Below are 25,457 nucleotides of genomic sequence, written 5' to 3'. Positions count from 1 at the left end.
CCGGTCAGACATTTCCCGCAGTTGACTCACTTTGACGTAAAGAGACAGTCAACATTCTCTAATTCTTCATATTATTTTCATCCACTAGGCTGTGGCTACTCCACCCTCCCCCTGGTATCCAGCATGCATGCAAATATACATATCTTCTGGGTTGTTGTAGGTTTTTTCGGGCTGTATGGCCATGGGCTAGAGGCATTCTCTCCTGACGTTTCGCCTGCATCTATGCAGGCGAAACCTGCATAGATGCAGACCTCACTACCTGCATAGAAACAGACCTCACTACCTCTGAGGATGCTTGCCATAGATCAGTGTTTCTCAACCTGGGGGTCAGGACCCCTGGAGGGGTCACAAGGGGTTGTCAGGGGGGTCACCAAAGACCACAAGAAAACACAGTATTTTCTGTTGGACATGGAGGTTCTGTGTGGGAAGTTTGGCCCAATTAAATCATTGGCAGGGTTCAGAATGCTCTTATTGTAGGTGAACTATAAATCCCAGCAACTACAACTCCCAAATGTCAAGGTCTATTTTCCCCAAACTCCACTAGTGTTTACATTTGGGAATATTGAGAATTCGTGCCAAGTTTGGTCCAGATCCATCATTGTTTGAGTCCACAGTGCTCTCTGGATGTAGGTGAACTACAACTCCCAAAACTCAAGGCCAATGCCCACCAAACCCTTCCAGTATTTTCTCTTGGTCATGGGAGTTCTGTGTGCCAAGTTTAATTCAATTCCATCGTTGGTGGAGTTCAGAATGCTTTTTGATTGTAGATTAATTATAAATCCCAAGAACTACAACTCCTACAGAACAAAATCAACACCCTCCCCCAATCCCACCAATATTTAAATTTGGGTGTATTGGGTCTTTGTGCCAAATTTGGACCAGTGTTTGAAAATACATCCTGCATATCAGGTATTTACATTACTATTCATAACAGCAGCAAAATGGCAGTTATGAAGTAGCAATGAAACTAATTTATGGTTGGGGGTCACCACCACATGAGGAAGCATATTAAGGGGTCGCGGCATTAGGAAGGTTGAGAACCACTGCCATAGATGCAGGCAAAACGTCAGGAGAGAATGCCTCTAGACCATGGCCATACAGTCCGAAAAAACCTACAACAACCCAGTGATTCCGGCCATGAAAGCCTTCGACAATACATACATATTTTCTGTTATGTAGGGATGCACTGAACTTGTAGTTGCTGCTTAACTAGCTTGGCTTTCTCGCTCCATTTCTTCTGCCACCTCTCCACCTGTCTTTCCATGACTTGCCCAATGTTCCCGCCTCCACTCCATTTCCTATCTTCCTACCACAAACACTCTCTCTTTCTGCTGCTTCTTAAATCCCTTTTCCAATGATGCATCCCTTCCCACTCTCCTGCTGTCACATTTAAAACTTCTGCTGTCAGATTTTCCATCCCTTTCCCAACAATCCACATCCTCCACTCTCCAAATGAATCAGATTTGGCCTAGATTACCTCACACCAACCTGTTCCACCCACCCCTAACTCCTTCCCCCTCACTTTCCACTAATGTAATGCAGCCTTGGATGGCCAGCCACACAACAAAAAATAATCTATATAAATAAAAATGTAATGTTTGTTTGTGCTATTCACAGAACTCAGAAGCTACTGGGGCAATTGACACCAAATTTGGACACTATGCCCCTAACAACCCAATGTATGTTCTCCACTCAAAAAACAATGAAAACAAAAAGCAGAAAGGACTTCTAAACTGCATGTCCACAAAGGAGAAACTGCATGTCTACCGAGACCCATGGCCACGCCCCCTCCTCCTCGCGGGGAAACAGCCAGCCATTAAAGCCAGGCACACGTGCACGGCCACACACACACACACAAGCGAGTGGAGTGAAGGTGGAGGCTTGCCGCATGCAGCCCCTTCTCTTCCCCTCCTATGTCAGGAGAGCAGTCTCCTCCTCCTTTCCTTGTTGGAAAGTGCCAGCAGCAGCAGCAGCGGAATGCTCCATGAAAGGAAGAAGGGGAGGAGGAGGAGGGGGAGGAGGAGGAGGCGAGGAAGGTCCACAGTGCTTGAATGAAGGACCTTTCTTCTCTCCCTCCCTTCCCTTCTTTCCTCCCTTTCCTTTCCTTTTCTTCTTTCCTTCTCCTTCCTTTCCTTCTTTCCCTCCTTCCTGTCCCTCCTTCCTTTTTCCTTTCCTTCTTTTCCTCCCTCCCTTTCATCCTTCTTTCCCTTTCTTCATTTCCTTCCCCCTCCTTTCTTTCCCTCCTCCCTCCCTCCTTCCTTCCTTCTCCTCCCTCCCTCCCTTCCTGTCCCTCCTTCTTTCTTTTCCTTCCCTTATTTCCCTCCCTTCCTTTTTCCTTCCTTCCTTCCTGCCCCTCCTTCCTTCCTTCTTTCTTTCCTTCTTTCTATGTAAGATATAAATACAATATTAAATGGAAGGGACAGTCAAGAAGTAACGAGAGAAGGAGGGAAAGAGCGAAGGAAGGAAGGAGAGAAGGAGGGAGGGAAAGAATGAAATAAAGAAATAAATATAGAGAAGCAAGGAAGGAGAGAAGGAACAAAAGATAGGGAGGGAGGGAGGGAGGGAAGGAAGTAACCAAAGAACAAAGAAAGGGAGGAAAGAAACAGGTAGAGATGGAAGAAAGATGAGAGATAGGGAAAGAAAAAGAGGAAAGGAAGGAAAGAGGGAAGGGAGGAGAGAAAGAGGGAGTGAAGGTTGGCTACAGCAACATGTGGCGGGTACAGCTAGTAAATAAATAAAATAAAAGTAAAATAAATCTGGATTTTCTGGAAAACTGGAGTACAAGGCAAGGTTTGTTGAATCACATTAAATCTCAAAGAACCACATTCTAAATAAATTGCCCATAAAGTTGTGTGTCACAGTGGCTACAAGGTGAGTACATTTTTTAAAAATCAGTGTAGAAAGCCCCAGGACAAGAAACCAACTACAACTTCTTTAACCTCTACGGAGGTTAGAGAAGAACGGTATATAAAAGTTTTAAATAAATAAATAGCTTAATTTTGCTTGGATAAAAATGCAAACAGAGTGCCTTTTGCTGCCACATACAATGGCTGAGACAAGTGCGAAGCAATACTTTTATGCAAACTTTATATAGCGAGAGGAACAACAACGGCAGACAGTTAACAATATGAGGACAGAGGTACGTGACATTAGTAATGACCACATGGAAATGTTTCATTGACCACAACCTAGAAAATATTGCAAAAACTAGGAGACAGATAATCTTTATGTCTAAATTCATGAATTCATATGAATGTGCATTAACTTCACTTGTCCTATCCTAGCACTCTGGAAAGACAATGATACAGATACGATTGTGGCAAGACAAAGAAGACAAATCACAGCATTAGGGGATAGGAACAAAGGGTAATGGAGAACTGGAACTCACCGGTGGGCCAGGCCTGCCGTCTAAACCTGAAGCACCCTGGACAGACAAGGACGGGTTAACAAAACAAAAGGCAAGGAGGAAGGGGTGGGGGTGAGGGTGAGGAGGGGAAAGCAGAGGTGAGTGAAGCTGTGACTCCAGACAATAAAACAACAGAACTCAGATCTCAAGGACATGTGATGGCACTTACAAGGAAACCAACAAAAAACAGACACTGAATGTAACAAGCTGGTTACTCTAATACAGGGGTCATCAAACTTTTTAAACAGAGGGCCAGGTCACAGTCCCTCAAACTGTTGGAGGGCCGGATTATAATTTGGGGGGAAAAAATGAAAGAATTCCAATGCACATTGACATCTTATTTGGAGTGCAAAAAAAAAAAACCCACTTTAAAACAATACAATAATTAAAATGAAGAACAATGTTAACAAATATAAACTTATTAGTATTTCAATGGGAACTGTGGGCCTGCTTTTGGCTGAAGAGATAGGACTGTTGTTGTTATTGTTGTGCTTGTTGTTGTTGTGTGCTTTCAAGTCATTTCAGACTTAGGTTGACCCTGAGCGAGGGCCGGGTAAATGACCTTGGTGGGCCGCATCTGGCCCCCGGGCCTTAGTTTGGGGACCCCTGCTCTAATATGCCTTATGAGAAAATGCAGCACTCCAACGTATATCAGACTGTAGAACGGCAACCCTCTAAGTTTGGAGAATACTATTACCTTCTCATCCTATGTGGCTCAGTTTGTCATAATGGTAGCAAGGGTGATCTGGCCAGGAATGTGAACAAATTCTCATGGCTAATACAATTTTGAATCATTGTGTTGGATTTCAGTAATTTGGTTATCAGCTCCAAGGAACACATCTAGTTCAGAAACTTCTCAAGAAGAAAGAAGGACCAACTGTTAGAATACAATTGATTTCTTCTTATTCCAATATAATGCCTAATATAAAGCAGGAGTTGCCAAGCTTAATGGCTGGGAGATGGTTAAAACATGAAACTCAATCTCTGAAAGCTGTGTGTGTGTGTTTGCACTACCCAGCAAGTTACATCAGTTCTATAAGCGTCCACTCAAAAATGGGTCCTGCTTAATTCAAAACACCTTACATCTTGATAATTTTGTAAAGCTTTTGTGAGCTATGGAAAACATGGAATGGGTTGATGCACACAGCTTGTACTATTAAAACCATAAAACTCAGGTGGAAATCCTAATATTATTGGACTACAGTTCCCAGCATTCATACCATTGGTCATGCTAGCTAGGGTTTAGGGCAAGGGTCCTCAACCTTTTTAAACAAAGGGCCAGATCACATTCCTTCAAACTGTTGGAGGGCCAGATTATAATTTGAAAATAACATAAATGAATTCCTATGTATCCTGCACATATCTTATTTGTAGTGCAAAAAACACTTAAAAACAATACAATAATTAAAATGAGGAACAAATATAACAAATATAAACATATTAGTATTTCAATGGCAAGTGTGGGCCTGAGAGCGATGAGAGAGGATTGTTGTGTGCTTTCAGGTTGTTTCAGACTCAGGTTGACCCTGAGCAAGGGCCGGGTAAATGACCTTGGTGGGCTGTATCCGGCCCCCGGGCCTTAGTTTGAGGACCCCTGGTTTAGGGGAATTGCATATCACTAATACCTAGAGGCCTGTATAATGATTCTCATCCCTGTTAAAGAGTATGCTGTGCTTTACAGTTAGGCTGAATTGTTGATTATATGAACATTCTGCTTTTCTGAAGGTAGGAACATAGCTGATACAGTCTACATGAATGCAGTAGTCTTGTTTTAAATAACTCAGTTTACATCCCATAGCTTTCACATTGTTATTCCACCAGTCCATGCACTTGGTGCCTCAAATTGAATCCGCATCACAAGTTGCCAGTAGCCCAACATGATTTTAGATAATCACATGGAGCTACTGGATATGTAAACAGAGCTGAATTCAACTCCTTTCCGTTGATTTCAATAGGACATAATCACGTTAATGTCACTGGATGGTGATTTAATGCAAAGATCGGCAACTGAAGTCCCTCTGGCCATTCTTAGACCACTTCCCAACAGCCCTGGCCAACACAGCAAATGTTTGAAGACATCATCTGAATGGCCAAAAGTTGGCCCATTGTGGTTTTAATAGGCACATGGCAGGGAAATACATAGCAAGTGTTGTATCTCACCAAAGAATTGCATCTGACAACCAGCACCACCTACAGCAAAGTTATCAAATACCTATTTCTGATTTAGAGGACAGAAGTTGAAGTCACATCTACAACAGCTCTGCTGAAGTCTTTAGAAGCTTGTGGCTCCCAGATAAGTGGCTTGTAGCAAGGGAGAGAGACTATTTCTTTATTTAAGAAAAAAACCCCTCTTTACTCTTATAAGGATTCAGTTTCTTTTATATTTGCTGGGACTTTCTGTGTGCTGTTTAACCTTTGTACAGGCACTGAGACACACTTCTGTATAACCAAGTAACACAGTTTATTTATAACTTCAGGCTCCAAACGCTTGTGGTTACATTTGTGTTTTGTTGCAATCCTGAGGCTTACAGTCAGTATAATATACTTGGTTTACTTTTCTGAAATAGACTTTCAATGTTTCTCATTCACAAACATGTTACTTGCTTTACACACTCTTGGCTGAAATTATGTTCTGACTAAAACACCACTGACTTTCTTTATGTTCCTAAAACTTGAGATCTATTTAACTAACTGCTTCTATATATCAGATGTCTTTAACACATCTTCATTACTGCTTATTTCTAACAGGAGTCCCTAACTCTTTTCTCTCACAGAAGTTCCTAACTGTCTCTCACAAACAGGAATCCCTAACTTTCTAACTGTACCTCACAAACAGCAATTCCTAACTCACTAACTGTACCTCACAAACAGCAATTCCTAACTCTCTAACTGCCTATTTTTAAACTTTGGCTCCACCCCTTTGGAATGTTTAGCTCAGCTCTCCCCAACTGTCATTTTGGCCTAGCAACCTTTTCAAATCCTGGGCCTACGCTAATCTGCATATGACCAATCGGCTTCCATATGCAAATGAATCCTATCTCTGCTGTTGCTACCCTGTCTGGGCCTATTATTCCCTATCGGCCATATGTAAACATAGAGCTATACACCAAATATTTAACATAGAGTAGCAATTTCGCTACACAGGGAATAAATCTTTCCAGGATTTTAGCATATATTTACAAAGTAAGTCAATTTTAGGGAAGCTGTTCAGCACCTCAGACAGCTCTTAAAATTCAGATCAACACTTGGAACAGATTCACTGACATGGGAGCCATCATCTGTCCCTGGATAAAATAAGTCGTGAGGAGAGATGGGTAAGAAATAACAAATTTGTTGTTGTTGTTGTTGTTGTTATGAATGAATTCCAAGTTTTACTAAACCAGAAGCTCCCATCATTGAACATAGACTTGAAACAATGAACTCTTATCAATTAAGTGTCGACATGCCTTGATGGAACACAAAGATGAGGATAATGCTAGCTTGGTTACTGACTAATATTAGAAATTGAGGAAATGAACATAACAAAGTTAGCATTTAGCATTTTAACACTTTAAAATTGGAAACTTTAAAGGCTCAATCCTTTAAAGGCCTATCTGCATGAAACCTACCTCAGTTTTAGACCCCATTTACAACTGCAGGCCTACCAAGTTTCAAAACAATTTCCCAATCTACAGATTTTTTAGAATTATTTTACGTTTTTACCATAACATTTTTTTCAAAATAGGACAAACCGCAAGAGAGGGTTCTGGGAATTGTAGTTGCGGGTTTGTGTCCATTCTCAGCCAGTCAGAGGATGGACATAACCAGGCTTTTTACTGGCTGAGAAACAGAGAGTGAGATGAAAACTTCAACTCCCATCATGCTCCAAGGGGAAGCCAGAGACCTTTCAATGCCTGCCCCATGCAAGTGCTGCTGGGAAAGAGAGTTCTAAGCTGGGCCCTCTCTGGAGGAGGAGGAGCCTAGGAAACTTTCCCAAAAGAAATGGACAGATGTTGCTGCTGCTGGGGAGGGAGAAAAAGATGCTGCAATAATCCCACCTTCTTCAGGAGGCCCACAGCAGCCCCTGCCTCAGGTATATTGCGGACTTAATTCTATCCTCTCCAACAGACAATAAAATCTGGCTCTCTTAATCCATTTTGTTGGGCTTTTTGGCTCTCTGCTCCCCATTCTGTTCTTGGAGATAATATGAGACAGACCACCGATATTACAAATCATTTTCATTCAAACTGATTCGGGTCCAAGCCTACCTGTGATCATTGGGTTTTGACAAATTTGGCTTGTTGTGGGGAAAGGATTGGTGAGAAAGCTGCAGTGGAGACACCTTTTCCCCATGATAACTCTTTCAGGAGTTAACGGTTTGAGCCCCACCTATCTTTGCAATCACATCTCCCTCTATGAACTGGCACGAACTTTAAGATCTTCCAGGGAGGCCCTCCTTTCACTCCCACCACTGTCACAAGCATGGTTGGTGGGGACGAGAGAGAGGGCCTTCTCTGTGGTGGCTCCCCGCCTCTGGAATGCCCTTCCTCCTTTCGTAAGAGCCTGAAGACCTGGTGGTCTAAACAAACCTTCGAGAATGACTAGTTGTAGCTCAGCCCCAGATACTGTTGAATATGGCCATATCTTTTTCTACCAATTACCCAGGTTACTTCCTCCTATTAGGTCACGGAAATGAATAGCCATAGACTCCAGAGTCGGGGGCTATTGCTCTCTCCCCAAGGACATCAGATAAGCCCCAATGTTGGCAGCCTTTAGGAAGAGCCTGAAGACCTGGCTGTTCGAGTGTGCCTTTCCAGAATAGGTAACTCCTGGCATCAAGTCCCAAATGCACTTTGTTTAGAGATTTAGGATTATCTGCACATTGCACCTACCTCCAAATACCTCTACACATCACCTGTCAAGTCCAGCACTTTTAAAGTTTGTCTATTACATTTGGCCCGGCCTTAGGTTTTAAATGCGTCACGGTGTCATTGTTTTTACTGTTTATTGTTATGCTTGATGTTTTATTATTTGCTTATGAGTTTTATTGTTGTATTTGCATGCTGTTGTTGTTGTGGCCTCGGCCTTTGTAAGCTGCATCGAGTCCTTCGGGAGATTTTGCGGGGTATAAATAAAGTTAATAATAATAATAATAATAATAATAATAATAATACCTAATTTCCTGGGCCCTCTACAAATTGCACTAGCCTCGGCTCGGCCTTTTAAATTGCTTTGAAGAGGCATGATTACTTTATATATATATATATATATATATATATATATATATATATATATGCTATTGTGATTTTTTATACTTATATTATCTTGTTAATTTTATGTTTATGCTGTTTTCTTTGTATGTATTGATGATGTTACTTGGAAACTGCTCTGAGTCCCCTCAGAGAGATTTTTTTTTTTGGTCATGTCAGGAGCGACTTGAGAAACTGCAAGTCGCTTCTGGTGTGAGAGAATTGGCCATCTGTAAGGACGTTGCCCAGAGGATGCCTGGATGATTTGATGTTTTTACCATCCTTGTGGGAGGCTTCTCTCATGTCCCCGCATCAGGAGCTGGAGCTGATAGAGGGAGCTCATCCGCCTCTCCCCAGATTCGAACCTATGACCTGTTGGTCTTCCGTCCTGCCGGCACAGGGGTTTAACCTACTGTGCCACTGGGTAGATAGAGCGGTATATAAATAAAGTTTTATTGTTGTTGAGTTCCCCTTCTCTCACCTCCTATTGCCTCACCCCCATTCTTAAGTTGTTTGTAAGTCGAGTTTTTGTAACTCAGAGACTGCCTATATTGGATAAATGTTGGAAAATATTAAAATATGTGTGTGTGTGTGTGTGTATGTGTGTGTGTGCAAATTTCAAATTTTAAAAATTGCCAAAAAAAGTCCCTTGGGATACCTTTCTCCTGCAAACATAGTGTTTCCAGATGATGCACATCTTGTTCAATTGGCCTGCTTCATTCATGGAATTTTAAAGAGGATACAGATGACACGATCCATTTATGTTTTCTTTCCCACACTTTCTATCTCACAAAACTGTATTATTTTAAGGGAATTTTCACTAAACCTTCCCCATGTGAAGGACCTCATGGAAACACATCAAGTGCATATGTTCCTATGATTTTACCAATGTTTGTGATTCTGGAAGGAAAAAGCACTTTCCTTTTTACTGTTTCCGCAAGTTGAGCTGAAGGGAGAAGGGCTGACGTCTATGTCAAGAGGTTCATTCTAACTCCTGGCAGCCCGTCAGTAATTCTTTTATTGGGGGCGGCTTGTAAAAGAAAGGATCTATTAATAGGGAGGTCTCACATACATGCATGCTACAGCTTCAGTGTCTTCTTTCTTTCTCCCATATAGAATACTAAAATCGTGCAGGGACGCTCCCACTTCAGAATGCCAGGAGAAGATAGCAACCATGAGTGATCAGGACAAGGGAAGAGACATCTGTCCCATTTGGTTACACTATGTCCACCATCTGGATGGAATATAATGAGATAAACTCAATAATAACAACAAGAAATTCTAGGCTCAACAAAAGACTGGGCAAGCAGTGAGAATTTCACTTTTAGCTTACAGTAGATGATCAACTGCAGTCTTCCCCTTCTGTGTAACTTAAGATCATCTGGAGAGGTCCTGCTCTCGACCCTACTGACATTGCAAACGCGACTGGTGGGGACGAGGGACAGGGCCTTCTCATCAGTGGCCCCCCAGCTGTGGAATGCTCTCCCCAGAGACATCAGAATGGCCACCTCCCTCCTGTCTTTTAGAAGAAAAATCAAGACCTGGCTTTGGGACCAAGCGTTCGATTAGTGAGAAGCAAGTAAAAGAAGATTTTAACATTAAGGGCAATGATTTGACCTGGAGTGTTGTGATAGAGTCTGCTGGCAGTGATAGTAACACTAGTTGTATTAGGAGAGGCAGGAAAACTACTCGCGAGCAAGACTATGAGGAAGAGCAATAGAGGAAAAGAATCTGGGAGATACTTAATGAACCAACAGATAAGGATTCTTTTGAAGGTTTTGATGCAAATGATATGGATGATGGGATATCAGACTCTGGGTCTGATGGGTTGGATTGGACAAGGGTTCAAGAGATTCGGGATATTTGTGCTGAACCCACAAGTAGTGGCATGTTTGAAGGTTGGAGTAGTGAAGGCACGGATGGGTCTTGGGGAACTTCAGGATTAGACCAGAGGTGGACTACCTGGAGGACTGGGGAAGGGTTGGGCCAAACTAGGGGTGACTCCAGTTCGGATGAGGAGTTACAACAGGATGCAGCTGGGACAAGGGTGTTGGCTGAATCAAGTTCTGATGAGGAGTTGTAGATAAAATGGGAGTGTTTGCAATTGTAACTTTGCAATTGGCAAGGTGTCTTGTTGGGCGCTTTCTGGATCGTTGTGCTACAGAAGACGGGTTTGGAAGAAGACTTTGGGACATAAGTTATGCTCTGGGTTTAAGCAGCAAAGGGGGCTGGAACTGTGTGGGTTTCTGCTGGACTGTACTGTTTTGATATTTGCATTAGCTGCCATATTGCCCCTATTGCTTTGGCTCCTTGTGACTTCCATTGGATCGGGACCTGACCTTGCAGCTATTCGTTTCCCTTCGGACTGGACTGGACTTCAAGTATCGGCGTTACTCTCCCTTCCACGACTGCGGCTGTGTTTCTGGAGTTGGCGTTATCATCCTCCCTGCATTCCTGCATTCCAGCCTTGGAATTCAGCGTGGTGTTTCCTACAGTGTTTGAGGCTCGGGTTACGTTTTGCAACCTTTGAAAGGCTGCTGCTCACTAGAGTGGCTGTGAACATCATTCTGCAGTTTGTTTTGCTTCTATTGTTTGTCTGAGCAAGTTAGAGCTGAATTAAGCATTTTGTGTTTAACACTGATTATATCTCTGGATAACCCAGGTTATAGTCCAGCTGGGGTTTTGTGGGTTCTTTTGCCGTTTTTGAACTGTTTCACATTGAAGACTAAGTGTTTTTTGCCCTGTGGTCTTGTTTTGAGCTGTTTTGCATTTGTTTGAGCAATAAACTATATTTCTTTAATTGGCTGGCATCTGACCTTGACATGGACTGTATTTTAGACTCTGATTTTAATAGGCGTATGTTAATCAATTGTTTTAATTATTGTTTTAATATTTTAATAGTTTAATGTACTGTTGATTATTTTATTATGATGACACCGTATGATGTTTGTGAGGTCGCCCTGAGTTCCTCCTCGGAGGTGAGAAGAGTGGGATATAAACAATAATAATAATAATAATAATAATAAGTGTAATGAATGTGACGATCACAGGAATGGAAATATGGACGACGAATTTGGATCATGACTCTAGCTATGAGATGCATTGTGTTGTTATTGCTGTGTTAATATTGTATATTGTGCTTCTATGGTTTTAAATTGTATATCGTTGATTGATTTTATCTTGTTGTAAACCGCGTTGAGTCGCCAGTTAGGCTGAGAAACTGCGGTATACAAGTAAAGTAAATAAATAAATAAATAAAATAAATAATAATAATAATAATAATTGGCAAACACATTTCAAACAGAAAGATGATAATGTGTCAAATGCAGTTCTTCTAGTACGTTACTTTCTTGCCTCTCAAACATCAGCCCAGAGCAAATTCAACTCACACAGAAACACAATCCCAAAGTGCAAGTATACAAGAAGCCTATAGCTTCACTGGCAACAAGTCCATTTCCAGGCAAAATTCAAGGTGCTGGCTATTGTTGCTATTGTCCTGCTTTCCTCTTTTAAAAGACACTCAAAACGGCTCACAGTACTGAAAACAATACAATGTACAATTTAAAACCTACAATTTATAAACACTAAAATACAAATAAACACTGAACTATTAAAAATAAATAGTTCAGATCATTTAAACTATTAAAATATTGGGAGGGATAGCCAATAGTCCAGAGGACAGGAGCAGAATTCAAAACGATCTTGACAGATTAGAGAGATGGGCCAAAACTAACAAAATGAAGTTCAACAGTGACAAATGCAAGATATTCCACTTTGGCAGAAAAAATGAAATGCAAAGATACAGAATGGGTGACGCCTGGCTCGAGAGCAGTATGTGTAAAAAGATCTTGGAGTCCTTGTGGACAACAAGTTAAACATGAGCCAACAATGTGATGTGGCGGCAAAAAAAGCCAATGGGATTTTGGCCTGCATCAATAGGAGCATAGTGTCTAGATCTAAGGAAGTCATGCTACCCCTCTATTCTGCTTTGGTTAGACCACATCTGGAATATTGTGTCCAATTCTGGGCACCACAATTCAAGGGAGATATTGACAAGCTGGAATGTGTCCAGAGGAGGGCGACTAAAATGATCAAGGGTCTGGAGAACAAGCCCTATGAGGAGCGGCTTAGGGAACTGGGCATGTTTAGCCTGAAGAAGAGAAGGCTGAGAGGAGATATGATAGCCATGTATAAATATGTGAGAGGAAGCCACAGGGAGGAGGGAGCAAGCTTGTTTTCTGCTTCCTTGGAGACTAGGACGCGGAACAATGGCTTCAAACTAAAGAGAGGAGATTCCATCTGAACATGAGGAAGAACTTCCTGACTGTGAGAGCCATTCAGCAGTGGAACTCTCTGCCCCGGAGTGTGGTGGAGGCTCCTTCTTTGGAAGCTTTTAAGCAGAGGCTGGATGGCCATTTGTCAGGGGTGATTTGAATGCAATATTCCTGCTTCTTGGCAGAATGGGGTTGGACTGGATGGCCCATGAGGTCTCTTCCAACTCTTTGATTCTATGATTCTATGATTCTAAAATACATAAAACACTACACAGCACCCTTGACTCGCGAGACAGGGCCTTTTCTGTGGTAGCCCCCAGACTTTGGAACACCCTCTCCAAAGACATCAGACAGGTACCTACGTTGGCAGTCTTTAGGAAGAATTTGAAGACCTGGCTGTTCCGATGTGCCTTTCCAGAATAGGAAAACTCCAGCAACACGTCCCAGAAGCACTTTATTAGAGTTTAAGATTGCCTGCACACTGCACTTACCCTACCACCTGTCACATTCAGCACTTTTTAATATGTACCCATTACATTTGGCCTGGCCCTAGTTTTATTGTGTTTTGGTGTACTGTTTTTGTTGTTCTGATATTGCTTTAATTGTTTTTGATTTGCTTTAAGTTGTGTATTTGTTATGTTATTGTTTTATTGAAGCCTTGGCCTTTGTAAGCCACATCGAATACTTCGGGAGATGCTAGCGGGGTACAAATAAAGTTAATAATAATAATAATAATAATAATAATAATAATAATAATACATACATACATACATCCCTGTGCCACCTTGATTCGGCTGTCACAAAGTAACATCTTCAGTAGGATGTACCGTACTTCTATTCAAAATTTCATTATTCTTCTATTTTTTGTCCTTTGTCCACTAATATAGCCACACGGTTGCATAAAAGGATGCCTCTGCTCTAAGGGTCTTTCATGTACGAGAATGCCACAACTGAAGCTTCCATACAAATACACTGGGATTAGACTAAGCAACAGCATGACCAATTGCAATCTGGTTTTTTTTTTAATAGAACAAACAAACACCCCATTTGCCACTGTCATCCACCATCATGATGGACCCATTTGAGGAAAGAAGAGCACTACGCCAGATCTTTGCATTGTACTTTAGACAACTCAATGCAACTCCTTTTATAGTCAGAGTTCTATGCATATTCTTGCTCTCTGAAGTGGCATTTGAAAATTAAATTTAGAATAAGAAACATATTTGTCAAAAGCCCAGAAATAAATATAATCTCACCAGGATTACTACAGCAATCAAAATCTGGCAGAATTTGCTGCAGGAATGACTGGCTGGAATTGTTATGGTTATGACACTGCTACAGTTTTGTGTGATATGTTCTAAAGTTTCCGACTTCATAGGTCACTATTTTAACATCTTGTTTTTTATTATGGGTTACTGATAAAACTGGGATTACGTTTTCTTTCGTTTCTTGGTACTTACGGGCAATCCAAGAGGACCTCGGTCTCCTTTTTCTCCCATAGCACCTTTTTCACCTTTCATTCCATCAATGCCTGCTTCTCCCTAAAGGAAACATACATCAAGAGATACCCCAAGACATCTTACAGAGTTCATCTACCCAGTGTCATCCAGAATAAGGAATGAGTGATCAGGATAGCATGGTTGGGAAAAGAACTCTCTGGACTACAGATGTTCCAAATCTAGTCAGCCAATGGCCTAAAGAGACTATTTATTTATTTATAATTCAAACTTATATGCCGCCATTCCCCTGGGGCTTGGAGCGGCTTACAAGAACAGGCTAAAATCTAACACAATTTAAAAACAATTTAAAAACAACAATATCAGAGATCAAAGCCCTGTCGAAACAGATATGTCTTACATGCCCTGCGAAAAGCTGATAGGTCCCGCAAGGCATGGACTTCAGGTGGCAGAGTATTCCAGAGTGATGGTGCCACTGCTGTAAAGGCTCTGCGTCTGGTTGCTGTTAGACGCAAGGTCTTGACACTGGGAATTTTCAATAGATCTTGGTCCTCAGAACGGAGGGGTCTCTGGGGTTGGTAGGGGGTGAGGCGGTCCCTCAGGTACATCGGCCCCAGACCATGCAAGGCCTTAAAGGTGAGTACCATCACTTTGAAAGTGATCCGGTGCTCAATTGGTAACCAATGCAGCTGTAGTAAGATTGGTGTTATGTGGCATCTCATTGGAATTCCCGCAAGAAGCCGAGCAGCTGCATTTTGTACCAACTTGAGCTTCTGGATCACCAACAGAGGAAGGCCAATGTAGAGGGAGTTACAGTAGTCCAGTCTTGAGATGACCGTAGCCTGGATCACCGTAGCTAGGTCATCTCTGGACAAGTAGGGGGCCAGCAGTCTAGTCTGCTGCAGATGAAAAAAGGCGGTTCTGCTAACGGCGGAGACGTGGGCCTCCATCGTCAGCAGAGGGTCCAAAAGGACTCCCAGACTCTTTACCAATGATGATGGGCGTAGCGCCTCGCCATCCAGGGTAGGCAGCTGGATATCCCCACTGCCCGGTTGACCCAGCCATAGGATCTCCGTCTTTGCTGGATTCACCCTCAACCTGCTGGCACGCAGCCATCTAGTAACAGCCTCGAGGCACTGATGAAAATAATTGGGTACAGAGTCTGGTCTGCCCTCCATTCTCAGCACTAGCTGAGTGTCATCAGTGTACCGGTAACACTCAAGCCCAAAGCCTCGAACCAGCTTGCTTTTTTCCAGTTACTTTTGTTTGGTTTGTAATTTACAAATTACAAACCAAACAAAAGTAACTGAGCCATGTGACCTCTGATCTTTCACTAAGTTCATTGGAATGAAGGAGTTTTTAGCTCAATCAGATAAAGATTAAATTACAAAATTATAGGTCATTTTGAGCTTAGAATGGTTGGTGGAAGAGGAGGCACTGAACCAATTTCCAGCATATTATTTCCATAAGATGCCGAGTCCCCTTTGGGGTGAGAAGGGTGGCATAAAATAAATAAATAAATAAAAATATATAAATGCCGCTAATAAATAATAAATAAATAATAAATAGTCCAAAATATCAACCAAGGAGACAATTATTTTAAAAAGAAACACAAAACTGGGTTCATAATGCATGCACTGACACAGAATGAGTATAAGAGTTACAGAGATTTAATTAAGCTCACTGCAAGCTCAATTTGTTCATGTTTAAAACATTCAAACCTATGATTTGACCTCCAGAGCATTATCTTACAAATTTTTACATGGGAGTGTCTATATTGATACAATGTGATTGCCCTTCATTCTTACCTTAGGTCCCGGAAGACCTTGAGGACCCTATATTTGAAACAAACAACAAGAAGAGGCAATAGATTATGCTTGCATCTTATATTTCTGGGTTCCACGTACACACAGTTCATATATTACTGGCATTTTCCATTTATTCTATATTTTCTAGCTGATAATTTGAATTGTATTATGCAAGAGTAGAGACATCACACTGGCAACAAAGATCCGCATAGTTAAAGCAATGGTATTCCCCATAATAACCTATGGATGTGAGAGCTGGACCACAGGGAAGGCTGAGAGAAGGAAGACAGATGCTTTTGAACTGTGGTGTTGGAGGAAAGTTCTGAGAGTGCCTTGGACAGCAAGAAGGTCCAACCAGTCCATACTCCAGGAAATAAAGCCCGATTGCTCATTGGAGGGAAGAATACTAGAGGCCAAGATGAAGTACTTAGGCCACATCATGAGAAGAAAGGAAAGCTTGGAGAAGACAATGATGCTGGGGAAAATGGAGGGAAAATGGAAGGAAAAAGGAAGAGGGCCGACCAAGGGCAAGATGGATAGATGGCATCCTAGAAGTGACTGGATTGTTCATGAAGGAGCTGGGGGTGGTGACGGTCGACAGGGAGCTCTGGCGTGGGCTAGTCCATGAGGTCACGAAGAGTCAGAAATGACTGAACGAATGAACAACAACAACATAAAGATGTCCCTCCCCTGAAAGTATTTGTGGGAATCTCTAGATCCTCCAGTGTGATTACATAGGGATCTTGGAATGTATTTCCTGAAGATACAGGGATTGTACTGTACCCCTCCACTTCTCGTGCTCTCTTTTCCTTGGAACTCTATTTTACCTCCCTTTGTCCTATTCTTTATCTTTCTCGCTTGTCTTTCTTTCTCTTCATCACAGTGCTCAATCAGTCTTCCCATGTCCTTACGCTCTTCTTGTCCTTACTTGGCCTTAGGATCTTTTATCCTTCCCTCCTTCATTCTGTTTTTCCTCTCTCCTTTCTTCTCATGATGTGGCCAAAGTACTTCATCTTTGCCTCTAGTATCCTTCCCTACAATGAGCAGTCGGGCTTTATTTCCTGAAGTATGGACTGGTTGGATCTTCTCGCAGTCCAAGGCACTCTCAGAACTTTCCTCCAACACCACAGTTCAAAAGCATCTCTCTTCTTTCGCTCAGCCTTCCCTATGGTCCAGCTCTCACATCCGTAGGTGACTACGGGGAATACCATTGCTTTAACTATGCGGATCTTCATTGCCAGTGTGATGTCTCTACTCTTCACTATTTTATCGAGATTGGACATTGGAGCATGTGAAACCTTAGACACTGAATCCATGGATAAAGGGAGTTGTACTGTACTTTGGTTACTACAAAATAAATGCTTTCAGTTAAGCCACAGACAACAAATGAGATTTAAAGGTTCTATTAAATGCCATGATGGAAGGGCTCAGCTGTATTACCCTCAGAAGGGAGTTCTACAGCAGGACTTGAGCTATTTTTATATGGGGTGGTGCTGGTTCCATTGTGCCAGGAACCAGTACCACACTTCTACCCATAGGCTAAAATTGCTTTCTTTTCTTTCCTGGAAACTCTCTAAGGACCAGCAGTGAATGGTTTGAGAACTAGCATCAATCTAAGGATTGCCACTTTCAATAGCACTGTGCTACAAGTTTCCATGGAGAAGGTCCATCAACAGTCCATTGATTTTACATTCAGCATAGTGAATAGGGCCTCTTTGTTGTTTATTCGTTCAGTCTCTTCTGACTCTTCATGACCTCATGTACCATCCCACACCAGAGCTCCCTGTCAACCGTCACCACCCCCAGCTCCTTCAAAGTCAAGCCAGTCACTTCAAGGATACCATCCACCCATCTTGCTCTTGGTCAGCCCCTCTTCCTTTTTCCTTCCATTTTCCCAAGTATCATTGTCTTCTCTAAACTTTCCTTTCTTCTCATGATGTGGCCAAAGTACTTCATCTTGGCCTCTACTATTATTCCCTCCAATGAGCAGTCAGGCTTTATTTCCTGAAGTATGTCTTCTCATGATGTGGTCAAAGTACTTCTAAATATGACATTTAAGGTGTGGGACTACAAGATAACAAGACTGACCGGGGGGAATCTCAAAGAGTTATCATGCATTATTCTGTGCCTTATAATAAAAATAGAACTTACTGGTGTTCCTGGTGGGCCTTGTGGCCCTGGTGGGCCAGTTACCTAAAAGCCCAAAACAGAGAACCAAATGTCATTGCTGGAGAAAATAATTTTAGATTGATGTTAATAACAAATGATAATCTGTGTAATGCTATCTGCTATGTCAGTTCTTAAGGTGGTTGATCCATTGCTTTTAGAAGAGTGAGACCTTACCGCGTTTCCAGTCTTTCCCTTCTCTCCAGGTTCTCCCTTCTCTCCCTGTAAGAACAACAAACATTATGGCATCAATCAGAGTATTAATAGTTCTTTCTTATGATAGGGCAGTAACATTCCTATCCATGGGTTCACGAACCTCTGCCTGTGGGCAAATGGTCTCTCTAGGAATTAGCAAGGTCCCTCGGTCATTCTATGGTATGCTCCCCCCACCGGTTACCATAGAGCCACCCTGGAGAACCTCTCTAGGATACCTCTCTAGGAATGTCTAGGTTCTCTAGGGTGACTTTATGTTATACTGGGACTAGAAGTCAGAAAATGTAATGGTGTTTCATCGTAACTGCAGTCCAGCTGGAAATGTATCCCCGCAATAAGAGGGGTCTGACACTATTAACAAGTTTGAGATAGTGAAAGGTTTAGAAGAAGGCATCTATTATGGAGTAAACAGGGAAACATAATTTCCCTCCTTCCCCATAAATACCACTAAATGCCTAAATTAGCAGTACTAGAATACCCCATTCTTGCTAGGAGGGCTCTTTCCATTTCTCCATAAAGCACTTGCTATCTGCGTCTCTGTTCGTGTTGGAGCTCAGCCTGTGATTGTGTTTCAGGATCAGGGTGCTTTGGATGTGAGGAGTGGTGTCAATGAGTTTCAAGATGGCAATGGCTTGGTCAGTGATATTGATGCAGAGAATGACCAGGAGATCCCTGTTCAAAATGTAGTTTCCCATGAGAATGTCCCTGAAGGATGTGGGGATGATGGTGTGCTCCCTGAATTGCTTCCAGAGAGTTCCCATGATTTGGAGCTGGAAAACAGCTCAGCACCAAGTGCAGAAATTAATGAGCAAATAGACAGACGGGAGATTAGTCAAAATAGAAAAGCCGAAGAGCGGCTTTGGTATTCTGTCAGGCTCCGAGAGAAAAAGATAAGAGATTCTAACGTGAAGCAAAACCAATTTCTGAGTGCTTGGGACATAGCTAATGAGGAGATAAAAGTCCCAAGTACAGGATATGTAGTCAGATGAAGCATTGTTTGGAATTAAGTCAAGTTTGGAATTAAGTCAGTATTAAAAAACTCTAAAATTACAACAGCACAACAACAGAGAGGAAACAAACAAGGACATCTAATCACCTCTCAACAAAAGTTTGCTCCAGGCACTGCCAGGCAATCAAAAGTTTGCTCCAGGCACTGCCAGGCACCTAGCTCCAGCAGACAAGAGTCCTTTGTCTCACCCTGGTCATTCCACAGATATATAAACCCTTTTCCCTAGTTCCAATAGACCTCACTACCTCTGAGGATGCTTGCCATAGATGCAGGCGAAACATCAGGAGAGAATGCCTCTAGACCATGGCCATATAGCCCGAAAAAACCTACAGCAACCCAGCGATTCTGGCCATGAAAACCTTTGACAATACATTAAGTCAAGTTCTCATCCTTGTTTCATAGAAGCCTTGTTTGGGAGATTCATGTTTAAGTGCCTTTTGTTTCATGGTTTGATTCTTGGAGTCTATGATTTTATATTCATGCCTTGGATTCATGTTTCCTGGTTTCTTGGATTTTATTAGAGAAGTTTTGACTTTGTTTTCATGGACTTTGCTGGACTATTTTCCCTGGACTACTTTGTTCTGGCTTATCTTCTTACCTAATTGGATTTACCTATTTCTTTAAAGTGCTTTTTTTACTTTACTCCTTTTTAATTATCTTCAATAAAAGGATTGTTTTCCTATTCAACGGTGTGGTGTTTAAAGTCAGAGGGCTTTTCCTGTTCTGTAGTGCAACAGTTCAGAAGATTTCACCTCACTTTCTGTCCCTGTGATAATTGGGTTTTGAAAAATTTGGAAACAAGGATTGGTGATAAAACTTCAGTAGATACACCTTTTCCCCATGATACCTCTTCAAGGAGTGAATTTCCCTTCCTAGGAGGAAGTTTCCTCTCACTTCCTGCTCTCACCCCCATTCTGAACTATGGGTTGTTTGTAAGCTGGATGCTTGTAACTCGGGGACTGCCTGTAATGAGGAACAACATTATAATGGAGATGGAAGCGCAGATATGGCACTTGTGCTCCTGCAAAGTTTACCTTAACTTTTAAAGCATGTTGAAAAACAAAACATTATATGAAAACTCTTAGGAAGCATAAATTATGTATTCAAAAAATACTTCTCTATATATATTTGACCAGAAGTACATATATAAACACATCTAATTTTCTCTCTACCTGGAGTAATAATCTGCAGTCTTAGTTCATGCCGCATTATCACAGGGTGTCTGCACCCTACACCACTGGAGAAATTACACTGCTTAGCCGGTATTGCACCACCTGATATCCGCCGGGAAGTAGCAGCCAATAGTGAAAGGACCAAGGCCGAGACATCTCCAGCTCATCCCCTGTTTGGGTATCAGCCAGCACGTAAATGACTTAAATCTAGAAATAGTTTTCTAAGATCTACAGAGACACTCGCTCGAACACCTCAGCAAGCAAGAGTCCAAAAGTGGCAGGCTCAAACCCAGAACCTCAACCAATGGCTGATACCAAATGAGAGACTCCCCCTGGGCACACAGAGGACTGGGTGACTTGGAAGGCGCTGAACAGACTGCGCTCTGGCACCACGAGATGCAGAGCGAACCTTCAGATATGGGGCTACAAAGTGGAATCCTCGACATGCGAGTGTGGAGAAGAGCAAACCACTGACCACCTGCTGCAATGCAACCTGAGCCCTGCCACATGCACAATGGAGGACCTCCTTGCAGCAACACCAGAAGCACTCCAAGTGGCCAGCTACTGGTCAAAGGACATTTAATCAACTACCAAACTCACAAATTTTGTATTTTGTCTGTTTGTTTGCTTTGTTCTGTTAGAAATGTAATATAATTTGACTGGTTGTCCTGACACGACAAATAAAAAAAAATAAAGTTCAAAGATATAGAAAAGAGCAATGACATTATCAAAGCTATTTTTTTCTAGCAAGCAGCACTAAACTTGAGTAGCAAGAATTGTGGTATGAGCAGTTCTCAGTTTGAATGTCACCACAGCCACAAATTTACTTAATGGCCATCTGCTTCGGCCACTCTCTCAAGTTCAGCAGAGAAAGAACTCAAGGCAAACTATTATTTAGTAATATGTAGATTTTTTAAAGGGATTTACTTCTGTGAAATTTCTTGGATAAAACAATGTTTGAATGGCTTACTGTAAAACCTGGAAGCCCAATTGGACCTGGTAGGCCTGGAGGTCCTGGCGTTCCTCGATCACCCTTTTCTCCTGTTATGCCATCAAGACCCTATGAGGAAAAAAAAACCATTTGTAAACACTAAACTATGTTGTAAAGAAATATGTGGTTGTTATTTGCTTTATTCGGCCATTTATTCGCATCCAGACACATAGGAAGCTGACTTCAGTACTGAAAAGAAGGCTTTCGTAGACTTTCTTTGCGAAATTTCCAATCTATCATAGTCCTCTTACATATTTCTTGCCGTGACTCTAATTAAAAGGTATAGCAGATTACAAGCACGTCTTGTGTGTACTTCAAGGCCCACTAAACTGTAGCATGGATCATTGATTCAGCAGCAGCAGACACAAATGCAAAGGCAATGACAAGAAAGAGCATAGTTCAAGAATGCAGTGGAGCAGTGTGTGTGTTTCTGAGTGTAGGCATAAAAATGATAAAGGGATGATACTCCCCAATAGCATCATTTAAGTGTCTACATGGGACTAAAACAATCAGGGATGTGCTGTTTGTTTGCAGTTTCTTCAAAAATATCAATTGGCCTCTTGTAAAATTCCCTTGAAACTGATAGACCAGTGACCTAGAAAAGCTTCTCCCCACTTGCACACCATTGTCTCCAAGTCCTGGCAATACTAGATGCACATATAATTCAATTATACATGTGTAGATTGGACTACTGTAATGCGCTCTACGTGGGGCCGCCCTTGAAAATGGCTCAGAAATTTCAGCTAGTCCAACGGGCAGCGGCCAGGATGTTAACTGGTGCTCCTTACAGAGAGAGGTCAACCCTCCTGTTTAAGGAGCTCCATTGGCTGCCGTTCATTTTCCGGTCCCAATTCAAGGTGCAGGTGCTCACCTACAAAGCCCTAAACGGTTTGGGACCTGCCTACCTGCGTGACCGCATCTCCGTTTATGAACCCGCACGCTCCCTTCGTTCATCCGGAGAGACCCTGCTCACGATCCCACCTGCGTCGCAAGCGCAGTTGGTGGGGACAAGGGACAGGGCCTTCTCTGTAGTAGCCCCCCCGACTCTGGAACACCCTCCCCAAGGACACCAGACAAGCCCCTACGTTGGCAGTCTTTAGGAAGAGCTTGAAGACCTGGCTATTCCGGTGTGCCTTTCCAGAATAGAAAACTCCAGTAACACGTCCCAGAAGCACTTTATTAGAGATTAAGATTGTCCGCACATTGCAGTTATCTAAAAATCCTCATATCTCACTCAGAGGTGGCCCTAGGTAATTTTCAACGGTAAGCTAACAGTATTTTGCCCCCCCCCCCCAATCACTGATATATATTTTCTGTTCATCGTGGGAGTTCTGTGTGCCATATTTGGTTCAATTCCATCATTGGTGGAGGTCAGAATGCTCTTTGATTATAGGTGAACTATACATCACAGTAACTACAACTTGCATATGTCAAGGTCTATTTTCCGCCAAGAGCGCCTCAAGAGCGCCCCTGGCCAAAACCAACTATACTGCAAGTGCTTACTTTGCGTAATGGTTGAGCCGCCCCTGATCTCACTCAGCACATTCAGCACTTTTTAATCTGTACCCATTACATTTGGCCTGGCCTAGTTTTTATTGTGTTACGGTGTACTGTTTTTACTGCTTACTGTTATTGCTTTAATGTTTTGATTTGCTTTTGGTTTATGTGTTTTTCTTATATTGTTGTTCTATTGAGGCCTTTGTAAGCCGCATTGAGTCCTTCGGGAGATGTTAGCGGGGTACAAATAAAGATAATAATAATAATAATAATAATAATAATAATAATAATAAAACACTGTGGAGACTGAAGAAAGTGAGCTAAACATTGTACTACTGTTTGATATTAACTGTCATCAAACACATAATAAGCTTAAAATACAAAACAGAGTAGGGAGCCAGTGTTGTTTTGTGAGGTTTTAGTGTTAGCTGCTGATCAGGGTTTGACTGGCCCCCTTAGCCGTGTAAAACCATTGGTTTACCTTTATCAAATCACACACTCTTAGCTTCAAAGGAAGGCAAACGCAAAAACCCTTTGAACAAATTTCACCAAGAAAACCTTGCAATAGGTTCAACTTAGGGTAGCTATAACTTGAACAGGGAACTTGAGGATACTCGAACCATGAACTTGAGAGCAGAGAAAGACAGAAAAATCACCCCTTGGTAACGTTGTGTCCTCCGAGAGGCATAAAGCCAACAACACTTTACTTAAGCCTGAACAAAGACCCATGAGATCATGTTGAACGTACCTGGGCTTCAAGGTCTTCTCACGGATTCTCTCAGAACATCTAAATAATCTATTTTTCACTCCCTACATTCTCAAACCTAATCTAGCTTCTCAGGAAAACTCCCCATCAGATGAAGGCCACTTTCCAAGAGAACCGGTTTCACTTGAATGATCACAGGAATGCAAAACATCAGTCTCAACTGCCTGATATTCTCTCCTAGCACTGACAGACTCATCACTTTGAAACCCATCAAACCCCTCGTCCTCTGACATGTCAGAAACATCCTTTGCCTCTTGCTGAGCTACAACATTTTTTCTGCTGTGAATATTTGCAAACAAATAGTTCACAGTTACCAAGTATGCTGCGTTTACTCACTGGTGAGCCAGCCAGTCCAGTCTCCCCCTTTTCTCCTTTTGCTCCTGAGGTCCCCATGGAGCCAATTTCTCCCTTCATTCCTGGAGGTCCATCTTTTCCAGGAGGTCCTTTGGGACCAGGAGGCCCCATCTCTCCTGGTTTGCCTCGTGGGCCCTACAAAAGTTATGCAAAGATACAGAATGGGGGACAATGCCTGGCTCGAGAGCAGTACGTGTGAAAAAGATCTTGGAGTCCTCGTGGACAACAAGTTAAACATGAGCCAACAATGTGATGTGGCGGCAAAAAAAAGCCAATGGGATTTTGGCCTGCATCAATAGGAGCATAGTGTCTAGATCTAGGGAAGTAATGCTACCCCTCTATTCTGCCTTGGTTAGACCACACCTGGAATATTGTGTCCAATTCTGGGCACCACAATTCAAGAGAGATATTGACAAGCTGGAATGTGTCCAGAGGAGGGCGACTCAAATGATCAAGGGTCTGGAGAACAAGCCCTATGAGGAGTGGCTTAAGGAGCTGGGCATGTTTAGCCTGAAGAAGAGAAAGCTGAGAGGAGATATGATAGCTATGTATAAATATGTGAGAGGAAGCCACAGGGAGGAGGGAGCAAGCTTGTTTTCTGCTTCCCTGGAGACTAGGACACGGAACAATGGCTTCAAACTACAAGAAAGGAGATTCCATCTGAACATGAGGAAGAACTTCCTGACTGTGAGAGCCATTCAGCAGTGGAACTCTCTGCCCCGGAGTGTGGTGGAGGATCCTTCTTTGGAAGCTTTTAAACAGAGGCTGGATGGCCATCTGTCAGGGGTGATTTGAATGCAATATTCCTGCTTCTTGGCAGGGGGTTGGACTGGATGGCCCATGAGGTCTCTTCCAACTCTTTGATTCTATGATTCTATATAACAGACCAATTTATCAGTGTCCAAGGGCCAGCTTTACAATAAAGGCCAAAGTCTTCAGATTATGTACTTGGCAACAGGGTCAATGATACATCAATAAATACAGTACATAGAAATGTCAGATGTATTAAAATCACATCGGTCAATAAAGTTGCTTCCAGATACATGATTCAAAAACTGGTAAAACTGGCATGGGCAAATTTCAGCTCTCCAGGTGTTTTGGACTTCAACTCATAGA

The 25,457-nt window shown here is 42.3% G+C and overlaps 1 protein-coding gene across 1 annotated transcript in view; it reads right to left on the bottom strand.

Moving 5' to 3' along the window:
• Positions 1–25,457, bottom strand: part of COL13A1 (collagen type XIII alpha 1 chain) — a 219,722-nt gene that overhangs the window by 34,932 nt on the left and 159,333 nt on the right. The window contains exons 27-33 of the mRNA XM_067465689.1: positions 24,324–24,476; positions 21,704–21,793; positions 18,517–18,561; positions 18,325–18,366; positions 16,174–16,200; positions 14,369–14,449; positions 3,389–3,424 (exon numbers count right to left, since the gene is read on the bottom strand). Coding sequence (XP_067321790.1) covers positions 3,389–3,424; positions 14,369–14,449; positions 16,174–16,200; positions 18,325–18,366; positions 18,517–18,561; positions 21,704–21,793; positions 24,324–24,476 — 474 coding nt within the window. The remainder of the gene's footprint in view (positions 1–3,388; positions 3,425–14,368; positions 14,450–16,173; positions 16,201–18,324; positions 18,367–18,516; positions 18,562–21,703; positions 21,794–24,323; positions 24,477–25,457) is intronic.

The sequence above is a fragment of the Anolis sagrei genome, chromosome 3 (assembly GCF_037176765.1).
Source record: "Anolis sagrei isolate rAnoSag1 chromosome 3, rAnoSag1.mat, whole genome shotgun sequence".
NCBI lineage: Eukaryota > Metazoa > Chordata > Lepidosauria > Squamata > Dactyloidae > Anolis > Anolis sagrei.
This window is presented reverse-complemented; position numbering and strand designations above follow the sequence as displayed.